Source organism: Sapajus apella, unplaced genomic scaffold, assembly GCF_009761245.1.
Source record: "Sapajus apella isolate SASKATOON/1434 unplaced genomic scaffold, GSC_monkey_1.0 scaffold33, whole genome shotgun sequence".
In the NCBI taxonomy this organism is placed as follows: domain Eukaryota; kingdom Metazoa; phylum Chordata; class Mammalia; order Primates; family Cebidae; genus Sapajus; species Sapajus apella.
The window spans coordinates 9,168,439-9,188,611 of NW_022436973.1; the positions used below are offsets into that span (position 1 = coordinate 9,168,439).

The window sequence follows — 20,173 nt, forward strand, 5'->3', positions numbered from 1 at the left end:
ATTACAACAACCTAGGATTTGAGGAAGAGAAACACCAATCCCTGTGACTATCTAGAGCATATATATATACGGCTTTTATATATGGTTCTTAAGAGCATAAGTAGTTGTCACAAGAACATGACGTTTCCAGATCTGTATTCTGGATAATAATTTACATGACTATCAACTTTTGAAGCAGGAATCCTCTCTTATTCATGTTTATTCTCTTAAATACCTATTGCTTTGTGTATTTAAGTTGCTCATTAAATCAAATGGAATTGATTCAGTATCGAAGGACATGAAACTGAAGGAAAAAATGGAACTTAAAATTGTTGATAAGCAAGATCTAGACTGACCAAAAGAACTCAGAAGAAACCAAAGCTGAGCAGTATTTTTTCTATATACCAGACTTTGTTTATATAACTTTTATCTATGGACTTTCATTACCTATTAGAAAGTTATCGTTGCATCGGAATACTAGCTTAGAATGTGTTGTTGGTAGGATAACTGGCTAGAACAGGGGCTGGAATAGATAGTCTTATTCATAAAGCCATGTCTAGTTACCAGAAAATGAGACTCTTCCTCCCTGATTTTCCATGGAGTGGGTTAAGATAACAGTGTGCCACCAGCCATTATTTTCTTTTTCTCTTCATTTTTTAAATAGAGATGGTGTCTCACTACGTTGCCCAGACTGGCCTTTGAACTTCTGGCCTCAAATAATCCTCTTCCTGCCTCTGTCCCGCAACCATGCCGGGCTCTGTCCACCATTGTATATTGCCACAGGGCTGACAGTTTGGCAGAAACCTCCTCTGCCTGGGAAGAGCACTATCCCTTAGGAGAATTTATTTATTTATTTATTTATTTTTGAGATGGAGTTTTGCTCTTGTTGTCCAGGCTGGAGTACAATGGCTTGACCTTGGCTCACTGCAACCTCCTCCTCCCAGATTCAAGTGATTCTCCTGCCTCAGCCTCCCGAGTAGCTGCGATTACAGGCATCCGCCATCACGCCCTGCTGATTTTGTATTTTTAGTAAAGACCGGGTTTCTCCATGTTGGTCAGGCTGGTCTCGAACTCCTGACCTCGGGTGATCCTCCCAACTCAGCTTCCCAAAGTGCTGAGATTACAGGCGTGAGCCACCATGCCCGGCCTAGGAGAATTTAGGTTTTAAGTCAATTGTTACTTCTGCAGTGTTTTATCCTTGGGGCTTATGAAATATTGGCTGCTGTAGTTCATTAGTTAAAATTCTCCTTTCCCTTTTCCCTTAAGGCTTGGTTTTGCTACTTTCAGGCTTATTTGTATGATTTTTTTCTCTCCCTGAGCTGAAATGTAAGTGTTCCAAACTGGGGGAGAGACAAGTAGAGAAAGTGATGTACTCTTAGAAAGGACTGGGGTGTTTATAAACTGTTTTTGTTTGTTTGTTTGTTTTGTTTTTTGAGACAGAGTTTCGCTCTTGTTGCCCAGGCTGGAGTACAATGGTGCGATCTCGGCTCACTGCAACCTCAGTCTCCCAGGTTCAAGCGATTCTCATACCTCAGCCTCTCACTTAGCTGGGATTGCAGGTTCCTGCCACCACATCTGGCTAATTTTTGTATTTTTAGTAGAAATGGGGTTTCGCCATACTGGCCAGGCTGTTCTTGAACTCCTGACCTCAGGTGATCTACCCGCCTCAGTCTCCCAAAGTGCTGGGATTACAGGGGTGAGCCACTGCACCTGGCCCAGGGTGTTTACTACCAATGAGGCTGTTTCCTCCATTAGATTTTAACTTCTGAGTGCAGAGCTATGTCTTATTCACCTGTGTATCCCCACTGCCTAGGGAGGTCCATGGTGGCTGTTCAATAAATGCTTACTGATTGATAAATAAGTCAAATATAACCAACATTGCAAAGTGTTACAGGTATAAAATTGGTGGTACAGGTAATAGCACTAGAGAAACTCAGAAGAAGAAATCATTGTGGGCCAGGATGGTCAGAGAAGGTTCTACAGAAGAGGTAGAAATGTTTCATAGAAGAATCTGACTCTCTGGACAGAGATGGGATGGAATACGGACAGTGCAGACTTCCAAATCACTTAAACTCTAAGAGCCTCAGTTTCTCATTGATGCAAAAAGTGTTTTTAAAATGGAGACAGTAAACCTACATCATAAGCAAAGAGTAAATGAGATAGTTATATAAAGTAATTAGCACAGAATGTGATACACACAAAAGAACTGTTTTCCTCTGCACTTTTGTCTTTCTTTTACTGACCTGTATAGCCATCCCATTGGATTTGAAAGTTTTCCTTAGTGTTCTAGAGCTTCTGGTGTCATTTTCTTCATCGCTCCAGGAGCTTTCCACATATCAGAGGAGATACTCCTGAAGCCAGGGAGGCTTTGTTCACTCTCTATGGATAAATGAGATATACAAACATACTAAATACTTTTTATTGTCTATCCTTGAGCACATATAACCATGTTGGGCATGGGGACTTTCGCTAGGCAAAACATTTCCAATTTTATCTCCATTTCCACCTCATAGAATTTTATTATTAGAAGAGTTCTAGTAGGGCTCAGTGACTCATGCCTATAATTTCAGCACTTTGGGAGGCCAAGATGGGAGAATTACTTGAGGCCATGACTTTGAGACCAGCCTGGGCAACATAGTAAGACCTGACTCTACAATTAATAAATAAATTATCCAGGCATAGTGACATATGCTTGCGGTCCCAGCTACTTTGGAGGCTGAGGTGAGGAGGATTACTTGAGCCCAGGAGGTCAAAGCTGCAGTGAGCCATGATCATGCCACTACATTCCAGCCTGGGTGACAGAGAGAGGCTCTGTTTCAAAAAAAAAAAAAAAAAAGAGTTATTGGAGATAATATAGTATATAACACTCATTTTACACCCAAAACAAATTTAGCCTAAAGCAATTAAGTGATTAGTTATTGGCAGAACTGTGAAGTATATTTGGATGTCTTTTGATGTCTTACCCAGTGCTCTTTCCAATTTAGCAGGCTATTTTATACTTCTATATGTTGGACAGTCCCATTCATTTTTCACATTTCCATTAACATTGGCAACCCAGTTTTTTGGTGAAATTCAGAGACATCCTATATGGAACATTTGGCTTGTTTATAAAAGGACTAGGAAGATCAAGTGATTAATACACGTTGAGAATCACTAATCTGAAAATCTGAAATGTTCCAAAAGCTGATGCTTTCTGAGTGCTGACATGAGGCTCAAAGGAAAAGCTCATTGGAGCATTTTGGATTTTGGACTTGGGATGTTCAATTAGTTCACTGAATTTACCATTTATCTAAGGAGTCCTGGTTCTATGAATAATTTTTTAGGCTGGGCACAGTGGCTCATGCCTGTGATCCTCGCACTTTGGGAGGCCAAGGTGGGCAAATCACTTGAGGTCAGGAATTTAAGACTAGCCTGGCCAACATGGTGAAACCCCATCTCTACAAAAATAGAAAAATTAGCTGGGGATGGTGGTGCATGCCTGTAATCCCAGCTACTCAGGAGGCTGAGGCATGAATATTGCTCAAACCTGGGAGACAGGTTGCAGTGAGCTGAGATCATGCCACTGCACTCCAGCCTGGGCGACAGAGCAAGACTCCATCTCGAAAAATAATAATAATTTAAAAAACTGAACATATAGTAAAATGGAATTTTACAGTATACAGTTAATTTTAATACATGTTTAGATTCACATCACCACCACCACAAATAGGATATAGAACAGTTCCATCCCCACAAAGTTTTTTTTTTTTTTTAGTTTTATCTTTTTGAGGATGTCATAAAAATGGAATAATACATTCTGTGAACTATGAAATCATCAAGCAATAGAGGTACCTTTTCTGGTGGTTTTTTAAACTATACACAACACACACACACACACACACACACACACACACACACTCACACACTCACACACTCTTCAATCTTCTGAAATGACTGAAAGCAATGACACCCTGATATCAGGGTATGTATGTGCATATATATCTCTGTGTACTAAAACACATCTACATACACAGCTATATTTATTTTCTGTATCTATCCATTTACATATATGTTAAAAACATGACATCATACCGATACCTCCAGTTCCAATCCAACCCCACAGAACTCATTCTGGCCTAACCCTTTTCTTTATTTATAGCTTTTTTTTTTTTTTTTTTTTTTTTTTTTTTTTTTTTTTTGAGAAGGAGTCTTGCACTGTCGTCCAGGCTGGAATGCAATGGTGAGATATTGGCTCACTGCAACCTCCACCTCCTGGGTTCAAGTGATTCTCCTGCCTCAGCCTCCTGAGTAGCTGGGATTACAGGCGGCTGCCACCACGCCCAGCTAATTTTTTGTATTTTTAGTAGAGATGGGGTTTCACTATGTTGGTCAGGCTGGTCTAGAACTTCTGACCTCATGATCCACCCACCTTGGCCTCCCAAAGTGCTGGGATTATAGGGGGGAGTCACCGCGTCCAGCCTTATTTATAACTTCTTTCTCCTACATGATAAACGTGATTCTCGTTATTGAATATATTTAGTTATTTGTTCAATCTTAGTATATACATAAAAGTAATTTAAGAATGCTAGCCTGTACCAATGTAAGGAATAAATTTGCTAATTAGAGTACAGTATTTGTGTACAATTTTTTATCTTTAACCTTCTAGTGTATAGTCAAAATACTGTTTTCCAAAGTTTCTTCTGTTACTTCTTTTCCATCCACGTCAGTGTTATAATATTATTCATTTGTAATAAAGTTAGGTTCATTTTTTCCCTTTTTATTTCATGTTGAATTCACCTCACAACCTGATTGATTTTTTAAAAAATTCTTTATTTTTGTGTATGTCAAATAATACCAGGGTATTATTTGGTATACTTATTCTCTTTTTTTTTTGAGACTGAGTCTCGCTCTGTTGCCCATGCTGGAGTGCAGTGGCACAATCTCGGCTCACTGCAACCTCCACCTTCTGGGTTCAAGTGATCCTCCTGCCTTAGCCTGCCAAGTAGCTGGGATTACAGGCGTGTGCCACCACACCCAGCTAATTTTTTAGTAGAGAGGGGTTTTCACCATGTTGGCCAGGCTGGTCTCGAACTCATGGCCTCCAGTGATCCACCTACCTCAGTCTCTCAAAGTGTTGGGATTACAGGCGTAAGCCACTGTGCCCAGCCTAATTATTCTTTTATTCTAAGAGTCAGACAACAAAGTATAATCTGGGAAGAATCATTCCCCTCCTCCATCTCTGCTACCCTATTCCATCCTCCATTCTTTCCATCTACCCACAGTAGGTAAAGAATTTTATTAATATCTGGTTTATACTTCCTGCCTTCCTTTTGCACAAATAAGCAGGTATATGTATATTTTATTACATGTCTCAGCCTCCCAAGTAGCTGGGATTACAGGCACACGCCACCATGCCCAGATAACTTTTGTATTTTTAATAGAGACTTTATTATATAAAATGATAATACTGTATTAGTTTCCTAGAGCTGCCATAGCAAAATACTACAAACTGAGTTGGTTAAATAACATAAATTTATTGTCTCACATTCTGGCAGCTGGAAGTTCAAGATTAAGTTGTTGACAGGTTTGGTTTCTTCTAAGACCTCTCTTTGGCTTGGAGATGATTGCCTTCTCACTGTGTCTTCACACAGCCCTTCCTCTGTGCACATGCTCTTGATATCTCTCTGTGTGTTCAAATTTCCTCTTCTTTGGCTAGAAATACAGAGTAAGAAAAAGGTTAAAAACAAAACAAACAACAAAACAAAAACAAATTTTTTCTTCTTATAAGAACACCAGTCAGATTGAATTAGGAGCCATCCTAATGGCCTCATTTTAATTTAATCACCTTGGTAAGCCCTGTAACACCAAGTAGAGTCACATTCTGAGGTACTGGGTATTAGGACTTCAATATATATATATATATATATATATATATATATATATATATATGTGTGTGTGTGTGTGTGTGTGTGTGTGTGTGTGTGTGTGTGTGTGTATATATATATTTTTTTAATACGGGGTTTCACCATGTTGGTCAGGCTGGTCTTGAACTCCCAACCTCAGGTGATCCGCCTGCCTTGGCCTCCAAAGTGCTTGGATTACAGGCATGAGCCACCACGCCTGGCCTAGGACTTCAATATACACATTTTGTCAGGAGGGACAAAATTTGGGTTATGACACATACTATAGACACTCTTTTGCACTTTGCTTTTTTCACTCATGGAAATCACTCCATATCAGTTAACAGTTAACTCTTGTTCCCCAGGCTGGAGTGCAATGGCACAATCTCGGCTCACTGAAACCTCCACCTCCCAGGTTCAAGTGATTCTCCTGCCTCAGCCTCCTGAGTAGCTGGGATTACAGTTACCTGCCACCATACCTGGCTAATTTTCGTATTTTTGGTAAAGACGGGGTTTCATTATGTTGGCCAGGCTGGTCTCGAACTCCTGACCTCAGGTGATCTGCCTGCTTTGGCCTCCCAAAGTGCTGGGATTACAGGTGTGAGCCACTGCACCTGACCTTATTTTTGTATTTTTATTAGAGACAGGTTTCAGCATGTTGGCCAGGCTGGTCTGAAACTCCTGACCTCCAATGATCCACCAGCCTCAGCCTTCGAAAGTGCTGGGATTACAGGTATGAGCCACCATGCCCAGCTACAATACTTCAATTGTTTTAATGGCTAAATAATATTCCATTGTATGAATGCACCACATTTTACTTATCCATTCATCACTGATGGACATTTAGGTTGTTCCCATTTTAACTATTACACATAATATGGCTGTGAACATGGATATATACTTAGGAGTGGAATTACTGAGTCATCAGGTATTTCTATGTTTAATCTTTCTTAGGAATTGCCACAGTAGCTGCACACTTTTACATTCTCACCAGCAATGTATACATATTCCACTTTATCCACATCCTTGTCAACACTTGTTAGTATCCTTTATTATTATTATTTTATAGCCATCCTAGTGGATGTGAAGTTGTATCTCATTGTGGTTTGGATTTGCACTTCCCTAAAGACCAATGATGTTGAGCATCTTTTCATGAGCTTATTGCTCATTTGTATTCCTTATTGGGAGAAATGTCTATTTGAATCCTCTGTCCAATCCAAAAAATTGAAACATTTGCCTTTTTATTGTTGAGTTGTAGGAGTTCCTTATGTATTCTGGATACTAAACTTTTATCAGATATATGATTTATAAATATTATCTCCCATTCTGTGGACTGTCTTTTCACTTTCTGATAATATCATTTGAAGCATAAAAAGTTTTAAATTTTGATGAAGTCCAGTTTACCTGTTTTTCTTTGATAGCTTCTGCTTTTGGAGTCATATATAAGAAACCATTGTCTAATGTAAGATCATGCAGATTTTCATTTGTTTTCTTCCATGAGTTTTATAGGTTTTTTTTTTTTTTTTTTTTGAGACGGAGTTTCGCTCTTGTTACCCAGGCTGGAGTGCAATGGCGCGATCTCGGCTCACCGCAACCTCCGTCTCCTGGGTTCAGGCAATTCTCCTGCCTCAGCCTCCTGAGTAGCTGGGATTATAGGCATGCACCACCATGCCCAGCTAATTTTTTGTAGTTTTAGTAGAGACGGGGTTTCACCATGTTGACCAGGATGGTCTCGATCTCTTGACCTCGTGATCCACCCTCCTCGGCCTCCCAAAGTGCTGGGATTACAGGCTTGAGCCACCACGCCCGGCCGAGTTTTATAGTTTTAACTTTAACATTTAGGTCTTTGATCCAATTTGAGTCAATTTTTGTTTATGGTGTGAGGTAGGGGTCCAATTTCATTCTTTTGCATGTGGATGCCCAGTTGCCCAGTACCATTTGCTGAAGAGACTATTCTTTCCCCATTCAATAGTCCTAGCGCTCTTGCCAAAAATCAATTGACCATGGATCTATGGCTTATTGCTAGACTTTCAATCTTTAAAAAAATATGTTTTTGAGACAGAGTCTCACTCTGTTGTCCAGGCTGGAGTACAATGGTGTCATCATAGCTCACTGCAACCTGGAACCCCTGGGCTAATGCAATCTTCTCTCCTTGGCCTCCCAAAGTGCTGGGATTACAGGTATGAGCCACCATGCCTAGCCTCAAATATTTCTTTACCACTTTATGTATAATTTAAGAACCTTACAACAGAATATTCCATTCCCTCCTCCTGCTTTTTGTATTTTTGTCATATCTTTTACTTTATATAAGTTACAAATCCCACAGTACATTTTCCCCCTAGTCAATTATTTTTAAAGAAATTAAGCTATGGCTGGGCATAGTGGCTCACGCCTGTAATCCTAGCACTTTGAGAGGCCAAGGTGGGCAGACTGCCTGAGCTCAGGAGTTTGAGACCAGCCTGGGCAACGCAGTGAAACCCTGTCTCTACAAAAATACAAAAAAAAAAAAAAAATTGGCCAGGCCTGGCAGTGTGTACCAGTAGTCCCAGCTACCAGGAGGGTGAGGCAGGAGAACTGCTTGAACCTGGGAGGTGGAGGCTGCAGTGAGCCGAGATCATGCCACTGCACTCCAGCTTGGGCAACAGAGTGAGACCCCATCTCCCAAATAATAATAATAAATAAATAAAAGAAATTAAGCTAGGAGAGAAAATGTTTATATTTATAAACATGTTTACCATTTCTGATGCTGTTAATTCATATTATAGTTCCAAGTTCTCATCTAGTATCATCTGGTTATCATTTTCATTCCACTTGAATAACTTCCTCTAATATTTCTTTTTTCCTTTTTTGATTCAAGGTTTTGCTCTGTCACCAAGCTGGAGTGCAATGGTGTGATCTTGGCTCACTGCAACCTCTATCTCCCAGGTTCAAGCTATCTTCCCACCTCAGCCTCTTGAGTAGCTAGGACTACAGGCCTGCATCACCATGCCTGGTGAATTTTTTGTAGAGATGAGGTCTCACTATATTGCCCAGGCTGGTCTCAAACTCCTGGACTCAAGCAACCCTTCTGCCTTAGCCTCCCAAAGTGCTTGGATTATAGGCATGAGCCACCGTGCCCAGCCTCCTTTAATATTTCTTCTACTACAAGTCTACTGGCAACAAAATATCTCAGCTTTTGTCTGCAAGTGTCTTTATTTCACCTTAATTTTGAAGTTTATTTATTTATTTATTTATTTATTTATTTTTTAGTATTTGAGACAGGTCTTCCTCTGTCACCCATGCTAGAGTGCAGTGGCACAAACGTGGCTCACCGAAGCCTTAACAACCTACTGGGCTCAAGTGATCCTCCCACCTTGGCCTCCAGAATAGCTGGGACTACAGGTGCGCATCACCACATTTTTTTGTTTTGTTTTGTTTTGTAGAGATGTAGAGATGGAGGTCTTGCTATGTTGCTCAGGCTGGTTTTGAACTTGGCCTCAAGCCATCTTCCCACCTCGGCTCTCGAAGTGCTGGGATTATCAGCGTGAGCCACCATACCCAGCCTTGAAGAATATTTTCATTCTACATAGAATTCTTGGTTTACTTTTTTCTTTCTGCACTTAAAATGTCATTCAATTATTTTATGGCTTATATTGTTTATGATGAGAAGTCTGTAGTAATTCTTGTAATCATTTTCCTGTATATATGTCTCAAGATTTTCTTATTTTTGCTTTTCAGAAATTTGATTATCACAGTTTGAATTACTTTAGCTAGATAGTAAGTGTAGAAATTGGGTAGACTGATTCCTTTATTCTTTCTTCTAAATTGTTTTAGCTATTCTAGTTTCCTTTGCCTTTCTATGCTATATAAATTTTAGAATAAGCTTGTCAATCTCTAAAAAAAAAAAAACCAACCCTCAGGATAGTTTGATAGGAATTGAAGTAAACTGCACATTCATTTGAGGAGAACTGACATCTTTTAAATTTTTTCATTTTTCTAATTTTTTTTTTTTTAAGAGATGGGATTTCTCCATGTTGGCCAGGCTGGTCTTGAACTACTGACCTCAGGTGATCTGCCCACCTTGGCCTCCCAAAGTGCTGGGATTACAGGTGTGAGCCACTGTGCCCAGCCTCTAATTTTTTTTTTTAATAGAGAAAAGATTTCGCTACATTGTCTGGGCTGTTCTTGAACTCCTGGCCTCAGGTGATCCTCCCACCTTAGCCTCCCAAAGTGTTGGGATTACAGGCATAAGCCACCATGCCTGGTCCAATTGTTGGTATCTTTACTATGCTCAACCTCATAATCCAAGAACACATTATGTCTCTCCATTTATTTTGATCTTTGATTTCTTTCATCAGTTTTTATAGTTTTTAGCACAGAAGTCCTGGACATGGTTTGTAAGATTTACATCTAAGGAGTTCCTTATTTTTTTCTTTTAGGGATTTATAAATGGCATTGTAATAATATTTTTAATGTTGGTGTCCATGTGTTCCATGCCTATACATAGAAATGTGACTGATTTTTGTATGTCTTATATCCTGCAACCTTGCTAAACTTAATAAGTTTTATGATTTTTGGCCAGGTGCAGGAGCTCATCGCTATAATCCCAGCACTTTGGGAGGCCAAGGTGGGAGGACTGCTTGAAACTGGGGGTTTGATAATCAGCCTGGGCAACAAAGCAAGCAAGATCCCATCTGTTACAAAAAATAAAAAACTTAGCCAGGTATAGTGGCATTCACCTGTAGTCCCACTGTTTGGAAGGCTGAGGCAAGGGGATTGCTTGAATCCAGAAGCTGGAGGCTGCAGTGAGCTGTGATTGTGCCACTACATTCCAGCCCAGGCAACAGAGTGAGAACCTGTCTCTATAAATGAATGAATGAATGAATTTTTGTGGATTCCTTGGGATTTTATATGTGGACAATCATGGCATCCGCAAATAGAAACAGTTTTATTTCTTCCTTTCTGAGCTTTATACCTTTATTTCCTTTTCTTATCTTATTATACTGGCTAGAACTTCTAGTACAATGATGAGTAAAAATGGTGAGAGAGACATTCTTGCCTTGTTCCTTATCTTGGGGAAAAGCTTTTAGTGGCTACTCTAGGTATTTTATTATGTATCCACAACTTACCACAGTCTACTGATGTTATCATTCTGTCAGTTCTAGTGAAGTGTGGAAACTATACCTCCCTTTACAGCCATTCACCATCATCTGTTTATGGTAATTGGGATATATGAGCAAAAAGAAAACCCAAGGAATTTATCAGTGTTCTTCCTCAGGTCCTGAGGTCCCTAATGAATCTGTTTTTTCTCTCAATCTTTAAGAGCCTTCTTGTAACCGTTTTATGTGTACAATCCAGTGTTTTTTGATTTACTTAGTGGGAGAAATAGAAAAACGTGTATCTACTGCATCTTCCTGGGATTGGATGTCCTCAAATATTGTGTTTTTCAATTATTGAATTTCAATCTCTTTCATTATATTCATGTCTTCTTTTAAGTCCTTGAACATATTTATAAAAGCTTGTTTAAAGCCCTTGTCTATTCATTCTATCATCTTGGAAATCATGGACCTATTTCTAAGTTTTTCTCCTGGTTATGGGTTACATTTTCCTGCTTTGTTTCCTATCTAGTAACTTTTTATTGTATGTTGGGAATTATGGATGCCATGTTGTTGAGTGTCTGGATTTTGCTGTCTTCCTTAATAAAGAGTTCAGTTTTGTTTAAGCAAGTCATTATTTTTTTAAGCAGGTAGTTAATTTACTTGGGGATCAATTTAATCCCTTTGAGTCATGTTTTTACATTTTGATAGAGAGACTCTAGAACAACCTTCATACTAGTACAATTTATAAGGCAAGATCTTTCTAGGGTCTCTACTGAATGCTCAGGGTGTTTAACAATGTCCTTTCACTCTGGATTGTGGGAAATGAAGCATCTCCCTGCACAACGTAATCTCTGATAGTTGTTTGTTTCTTAGTAGCTGTTCTTTGCTTGGTCTCATGAAATCTTATCAATGCATGTGCAGCTTAGTAGTTGGTCAAAGAATTAAGGGGAACACTATGCATATTTCTGTTGTGCCTTCTCTGAATGGACCCCTTTTCTGTCATACCCTACCCCACAAACCCCCATAACTTTGAGTTCCAATCTCTGTGTCCTCAGCTTGGTGAGATTGCTAAATTCCATTTGGCCTCTATTTCTGTTCTGTAACTGGAAATTACCTCTAGGGAGAAGAAAAGAGCAATCATAATGTTCACCTTATTTGTTTTACTTCTCTCAGGGATAATAGTCTTGTGCTGTCTGTGTACATCATCAGAAGATATTTATTTCATATATTTCTCCATTTTTAGAATCTTTTTTTTTTTTTTTTTTTTTTTGTGGAAAGACTAATCAAATACTAGTTACTTCCTTATGGCCACAGAGGAAAGAGAAGGGCAAGAACAGAAGCAGGGAGAACTGTTAGGAGACTATTCCCGTAGTCCAACAAAGAAATAATGATGGCTTTTGGACTACTTTGGAAATGGAGATACATGGTTTCTTATTAGTTAGAAAATTCCCATATGCTTTAAATAAATGTTTTGAATAATTTATTTGAAATAAGAATAATCTTATTTTCCTTTCTACTTTTCCAAGTTCTCTTTTTTCTATTTGCCCTTAACACATTCCCAGTGTGGGAGACAAAGATAATTATTCCCATTTTTCAGATGAATAAACTAATACTTGAATGGTAGGATCACTTGCTCTGTTGCTCTGAAGAAATGATAATGGATCTCAGGTTCCCAGACTGCTAAGAGTTTTATAAGTGCTACTTTCGAATTGGCTGAAACAATCATGCCAGACAACATGAAGCCTTTAAAGTTTTTGAAAGCTTCTACTTTTAGAAAATATAAGGTCTTCCTTCAAGATGTCTTTGTATTGGAACTGAGTACTCCTTTCATATCTAAGATAATCGGGCTCATTATTATCCAATGAAGAATTAAACTTATTTTATTTTGATGAGAGCTTTCTTCAGATGACTTACAATAGGTTCTGGGAAAATGAATCCTGCCACTAAAGGATGATGCTTCAGTAATATAGTGTCTGCAGCTCCACAGACTAGAGTTTAATTATCAAAATGATTTAAAAGTCCATTATAATGACCTTACAATTTCAGACACTAAATTTTTCTTCCTATTTGTCACTGGCCTCTTGTAACTCAATGAGTAGTATCCTCCCCTCACCTCCCCTCCCATCCTCCCTCCTTCCTTCCTTCCTTTCTCTTTCCTTCCTTTCTTCCCTCCCTCCCCCTACTCTCTCTTTCTCTTTCTTTTCTTTCCTTTCTCTTTCTTTCTCTCTTTCTCTCTCTCTCTCTCCCCCCCTCTCTTTCTTTCTTTAGAGATGGGGCTTGCTTTGTTGTCCAGGCTGGAGTGCAGTGGTGTGACCATAGCTCACTGCAGCCTTAAACTCCTGGATTCAAGCGATCATCTCATCTCAGCCTCTAGAGTACCTGGGACTATAGGCGTGTGCCACCATGCCCAGCTAATTTATTTTTTTAATTTTATGTAGAGACAGAGGTCTTGTTTTGTTGCTGGTCTCAAACTCCTGGCTCAAGCAATCCTTCCACCTTGGCCATCTCTTAAAAAAAAAAAAAAAAAAAAAAAGCTGGGCATGGAGGCATGCACTCATAGTCCCAGCTACTCCAGAGGCTGAGGCAGGAGGATCACTTGTGCCTAGGAGTTCAAAGATAAAGTGAGCTATTATGGTACCATTGCACTCCAGCCTGGTGACACAGCAAGACTGTCTCTAAAAAAAAATAACAAGTGGCTGGGCATGGTGGCTCACGCCTGATTTTTAATCTCAACACTTTGGGAGGCCAAGGTGAGCAGATCATGAGGTCAAGAGAGTGAGATGATCCTGGCCAAGATATTTTTCTATATACTAAAAATATACAAAAATTAGCTGGTGTGGTGGTGGGTGCTTGTAATCCCAGCTACTCGGGAGGCTGAGGCAGGAGAATCGCTTGAACCCAGGAGGCAGAGGTTGTAGTGAGCTGAGATCATGTCATTGTACTCCTGCCTGGCAAGAGAGCAAGACTTCCCCTCAAAAAAAAAATATATATATATATAAATAAAAAGTAGGCGAGGCATGGTGGCTCACACCTGTAATCCCTGCATTTGGGTAGGCTGAGGCAGGTGGATCACCTGAGGTCAGGAGTTTGAGACCAGCCTGGCCAAAATGGTGAAACGACATCTGTAGGGAGTCAGCCCTACATCACCTGTGGGTACTCCATGTTTGGTGGTGACAAAGTAATGAGAGAAAGACAGATTAAGAACCCCACAAATCCTCTTGCTGTGGCTGTTTTCCTTTCACTTATGGAGAACCAAAATATTATGTGATAAAAAAGACTGTAGCATAGCACAGTCATCAGATCTGGGCTTCAAATCTGTGTTTCTGACAAGGTCTTGGGACTTTGAGTAAAGTTCTTAGGGAGCCATAATAACAGTACTTATCTCGACGCTGTCATGACAGAAGAGATAATATACATAAAGTGTGTAGCACATCGCCTTGTTCACTTGTTTCTTCTTTCATGTTATGAACATGGATGGATGTGTAATTAGAGCTGTTCTCAGTAATGTCAGAGGGATGGATGGGTGGTGGAGAAGTATGTCACATGATTTTTTGGGGACTCATTGTTTTATTCACATTAAACTCTAGGTTAAATTGTGCTTATTGCTTTTTTCTCTCACAACTAAAAGGACATAGTTCTGGCCGGGTGCAGTGGCTCACACCTGTAATCCCAGCACTTTGGGAGGCCAAGTCAGGAGGATCACCTGAGGTCGGGATATTGAGACCACCCTGACCAACATGGAGAAACCCCACTTCTACTAAAAATACAAAAAAAGCTAGCTGGACATGGTGGTGCATTCTTGTAATCCCAGCTACTCAGGAGGCTGAGGCAAGAGAATCGCTTGAAGCCGGGAGGCAGAGGTTGCAGTGAGCTGAGATTGTGCCATTGTACTCCAGCCTGGCGACAAGAGCGAAACTCCATCTCAAAAAAAAAAAAAAAAAAAAGAAAGAAAGAAAGGACATAGTTGTTCTTTATTTCTCTCATTTCTAAAACTGCTAACAATGATTCTGGCAAGGACAGGAAGTTGTGCACATAAAAGGGTTGTTAGGCAGCCCTTTTCTGTGTTCCCTCAGGGTACGTATCAAACAGAAGACAACTGATTTCTTGACTGCCTTTCTACTAGACTATAAGCTCCTCAAGGGCAGGAACTACAACTGGCTTATCTTTTGAATCTCAAATTCCCAGCAGAGTGTTTGCTACATATTTTACATTCAACAAATATTTATTGAATATGTGAATAACATAATAATGGCAATAATCTCCTGTATTTGTTCTGCTTACTGCCTTCCCAAGTCTATATCCATGGATCTGATCACTCAACAATTCAACTATTATTGACAGCCTACAAATGCAAAGCTACATATGCAATGGACTGGAGGATATAGGAATGAAGAAGCCATGCTCCCACCCTCAAAAAAGTGACATCAATTATTTAAGTTCAAGGATCATATTCTTCCTCTCATCAAAATTTTCAATGGCTCCCTGTTGCTCAGAGAATAAAATCCAAACTCTTTAGTATGAAATTCAAGGCCTTTTTTCAGACTGGCCTAGCTCTTCTTCCTATACTATCTATTACTCTTTGCTATACCTATGGTATTTATTTCTGTCTACTCAGTATCCTTCCTAACAGATCCTCCCTCTCAGGCTGTGGTGACTGAGAGGTAGGATCTTTCTTTCTTGAGATCTGATTCTCTAAATAAAAGCATTCTTCCTTTTGCTTAAAAGAGTTCAAACATTGGCTGAGTGTGGTGGTGTGTGCCTGTAGTCTCAGCTACTTGTGAGGCTGAGGAAAGAGGTTTGCTTGAACCTGGGAGGTGGAGGCTGCAGTGAGCCAACATTGTGCCACTGCATTCCAGCCTGGGTGACAAAGTAAGACCTTATCTCAAAAAAAAAAAAAAAAAGAGAGAGAGAGAGAGATCAGTAACTTATTGACACACAAATCCTCCTGTTTAACTGACTGGTTTCCTTATTGATTCCTGCATATAGCTGCTACTTTAGCTAGTATCTTTATTCAATTACTCCTTTAGGAGGTCCTCTTCTCTCTCTCCCTCTCTCTCTCTCTCTCTCTTTTTTTGAGATGGGTCTCACTCTGTCACCCAGGCTGCAGCCTACCTCTCAGGCTCAAGTGATCCTCCCACCTCAGCCTCGAGAGTGGCTGAGACCACAGGCACGAACCATGATGCTCAGCTAATTTTTTTTTCTTTTGTTTCTAAAGACAGGGTCTCCCTATGTTGCTCAGGCTGGTCTTAAGTTATTGGCCTCAAGTAATCCACTTTCCTTGGCCTCCCAAAGTGTTAGGATTATAGACATGAGCCATGGCACCTGGCCTTGGAAGGGCCTCTTTTAAGATCTCCACATATTTTTGTCCTATAAGTCCTTTTAGGCCAAGCTCAAATCCTATTTGCTTCCCAAAGCCTTTCCCTCCATTCTTTTCCCAGCATTACTATGGCTCCCTATGCTAAAATCCCTTTCTTTTGTCAGCTGGAATATGCTGCCTATTTTGTTATTTTCCTTTTAATATACAGAACTTTTTTCTCTGTATCATTCCAATTTTAGTATATGTGCTGCTGAAGCACGCACCCTTTTTCTCACTGTAGAACAGGTGTTCTCAAAGTGTGGTCCAGGGATACCGGAGGGGTCCTTGAGGACCTTTCAGTGGGTACATGAAGTCAAAACTATTTTCTACATGATACTAAAACCACTTTCTACATGCCTTTTTCGCTCTGTTCCTCTGAAAAGAATTTTCTAGATAATATATGGCATATGATATCACAAGTTTTTTGGTTTTGTTTTGTTTTGTTATTTTTTTTTTTTTGAGACAGAGTCTTACTGTCAGCCAGGCTGGACTCCAACGGCCCAATCTCAGCTCACTTCAATCCCTGCCTCCCGGGTTCAAGTGATTCTCCTGCCTCATCCTCCTGCATAGCTGGGACTATAGGCATGTGGCACCACGCCCAGCTAATTTTTATATTTTTAGTAGAGATGGAGTTTCACCATGTTGGTCAGGTTGGCCTCAAACTCCTGACCTCAGGTGATCCACCTGCCTCAGCTTCCCAAAGTGTTGGAATTACAGGAGTGAGTCACTGTGCCTGACCACGTATCACAGCAAATTAAATGCAGCAGACATGACAATACAGTTGTCTAACTGAGAGGGCAGACCCTCCTCCCCTCCTCCCCTCCAGATGGGAAGGAGGGTGAAAAATAAAATAAAATAAAATAAAATAAAATAAAATAAAATAAAATAAAATACCAAAAAGCTGGGAAGATGACTCCCTTTCTGGTTACTAGAGTCTCTACTATCTGTAAGCCTTGGAAGAGTTGTAAATGAATGTTATCCCTACTGGCTGGAGCCTGGCACTGGGTCACGCCCCCATGTCTGCACGGCCCAGGCTCCCTCCTGAAAACACCTCTGCCAGCTAATAGCTTACTGCCTTTGTCTTGTCTCTGTAAGCCCCCTCTCCTGCCTGTTCCCACTCGTGCTACATATGAACTAGCAAATCAGTGAAGCCAAAAGATTGTAAGGTCGGACATTCAGCCAATGGACAATGACATAGTTTCACCTCAGTTTCCCCTTTAGCATTGTAAGTCTATAAAAGGGGAAAGAAGCTGCTTTCTCAGGGAGCTCAGTGAATGAGGCTGTAGCCCCTCGCAGCATCCAGCTGAATAAAAAACCACTTCTTTCCTCAGTACAGGTGTTTGAGAGGTTTGTTTCTCACCGCTCCTGCTTCATTACTAAGCCATACATTGAAGAGAGTCACAGAAATCTAAAACAATGCCAATCTTTTCACTACTTTTTTGTTTTAGAAAATAAAGTTTTCATAAAAATATGCTATTTATATTGTGTTGTCATAGGCATATTATTTTTAAATGAATTAATGAATATTTAAATATTTTCCCATTCTCATTCTAATATGGTAAATATTGATCAATAAAATACATAAACAAGAGCTCTTTGGGATCCTCAAATTTTGCAAAGTATAAGGGATCCTGCTGGACACGGTGGCTCACGCCTGTAATCCCAACACTTTGGGAGGCTGAGGTCAGGAGTTCGAGACAAGCCTGGCCAACATGGTGAAACCCCATCTCTACTAAAAATACAAAAATTAGTTGGGCGTGGTGGTGGGTGCTTGTAACCCCAGCTACTCTGGAGGCTGAGGCTGGCGAATCACTTGAACTTGGGAGGTGGAGGTTGCAGTGAGCAGAGATTGCACCACTGCACTCCAGACTGGGTGACAAGAGCAAAACTCTGTCTCAAAAAAAAATAAAAGAGGTCCTGAGATCAAAAAGTTTAAGAACTACTACTCCAGATTATAAGAAGGTGGGAAATGGGTCTAATACTTCTTTGTATCTCCTGTAGGGGTAAAGGGAAAGCTACCCCTCTGCCCTCTGAAGGTTCGCTGAAAATGAACTGAGAAAAGGCATGCACAATTTAACATGCGTGAGAGTGTTGTATTTGACCAAATGTAGAAAGTTATCACAAGACAAAAGTATGCCAGATTGTAGGGTCATTTATTATGCCGGCGACCACAGAGGACTCACGTCTCTCCAACCTGTGGTGGCAACAGGAGGGTGCCACGATTTTTTATACCCGAAAAACCACCTTGGGAGTGGGGGTGAGGGGCAGGGATGGGAATGAAAAGGCTTCAGACATTCCGAGGGCTAGTGGATTCTGTAAATTACCTCCTGGGCAGAGATGAGGGTGGGGGTCTCCGGACATTCCAAGGGCCAAGGGGACTTTTGTCATTCCGTTTGTTACTTAAGTGGTTTACAGAAGTCAAGATAAACATTTGTTTACACATTATCTGGTTAAGGTGGAAATCACAGGCCTTAGTTACTTATTACAAGCCACAGGAGCCAAGATGGCATGGGTTAGGACTGCTTGCCTGTCATATTAGGGCCACAGAGAGCAGTTACTGATAAGAAAAGGTAAGCAGCTTTACATAGTTTTGAAGAACAAACTGCAGTTCTATTTACAGAGGCCAAGGACAGTAGTTATTGTAAGGAGAATGGGGCAGCCATTTCAACTTATCTAAAAACAGTTTTGCATTTTATAAAATAGTTTTGCTCCGGTTCTGGCTCTAGGCCAGCACAATATCACAAGAGGAAAATGACTGGAGAGTGATAACCTCACAACCCAACGGGGTACAGATGCTTACATACTCTTCTTCATAAGAGAATGGGAGATGAAGAAATGTGGGTGATTTGGAGGGTAGAGTAAATGATTTTTAGGAGAATTTAATGGGCTTGGAGAACATACAATGTCCATTGGGCCTGTAGAGCAGACAATGGTTTATGCCAGTGACAAAAGTCTGTTCGGCTGTGTTGGTAAAACCAGTATTTCTCCCTGTGATGGGAGTCAAATTAATGAAAATTCAGGAAAGGGACTAGAGGTAACTCTTTTCTTCTTTGGAGATCTGGAGTTCAGGGAATAACAGAGTAAAGCTACTTCTAGAATCTGCTGGTCTGCAAAGGCCTTTAATTTAATGTAATCAGCATAACACGATGCCGTATTTTGGGGTGAAATTCTCTGGTCTCCTTTACTCCATTGCCATGTATATTGTAAGATTTCAATAAATTCCATAACACAATATAATTAAAAAGTAAAAAAGAGGCCAGGTGCAGTGGCTCACACCTGTAATCCCAGCACTTTGGTAGGCTGAGATGGGCGGATCACTTGAGGTCAGGAGTTTGAGACCAGCCTGGCTAAAATGGTGAAACCCCATCTCTACTAAAAATACAAAAATTAGTCAGGCATGGTGGTGGGCATCCATGATCCCAACTACTCAGGAGGCTGAGGCAGGAGAATTGCTTGAACCTGGGAGGCAGAGGTTGCAGTGAGCCAAGATCATACCACTATACTCCAGCCTGGGCAACAGAGCGAGACTCTGTCTTGGGGGGAAAAAAAGTAAAAAAGAAAAAAGAAAGATCTCAATGAACAATTGATTATGAAGATGTGGGAATCTGGGGCACAAATATCAATAAAGTATTTTTTTTAAGGGAGAACATTTTGTCATCACTGAGGCAGGAAAATAGGGTATGGAGGCAGGGAACATAAGGCCAATTCACACTTCAGCTATGACGGGAAATATCCTCTCCATAGGGCATAGGCAAGTAAATAACTTTGTAACTTTACTTCATCCTCTCTATATGCATAGGGTGTACTTGAAGTAACCAGTGGAATCCTCTAGAGGGTTTTTAAACTCCCAAAAATTCTGTAATGGGGACCTCGATCCCCTA

At 40.3% G+C, this 20,173-nt stretch overlaps 1 protein-coding gene across 3 annotated transcripts in view; it reads right to left on the reverse strand.

Moving 5' to 3' along the window:
• ASIP (agouti signaling protein) overlaps positions 1 to 20,173 on the reverse strand; it is a 193,065-nt gene that overhangs the window by 101,727 nt on the left and 71,165 nt on the right. For 2 of the 3 annotated variants that reach the window (XM_032295221.1, XM_032295222.1), the window contains exons 3-4: positions 5,504 to 5,670; positions 2,223 to 2,358 (exon numbers count right to left, since the gene is read on the reverse strand). In XM_032295221.1, coding sequence (XP_032151112.1) covers positions 2,223 to 2,239 — 17 coding nt within the window. In that variant the 5' untranslated portion in view covers positions 2,240 to 2,358; positions 5,504 to 5,670. Of the gene's footprint in view, positions 1 to 2,222; positions 2,359 to 5,503; positions 5,671 to 20,173 lie in introns of those variants that run through there. The other variant, XM_032295223.1, reaches the window with a different exon arrangement.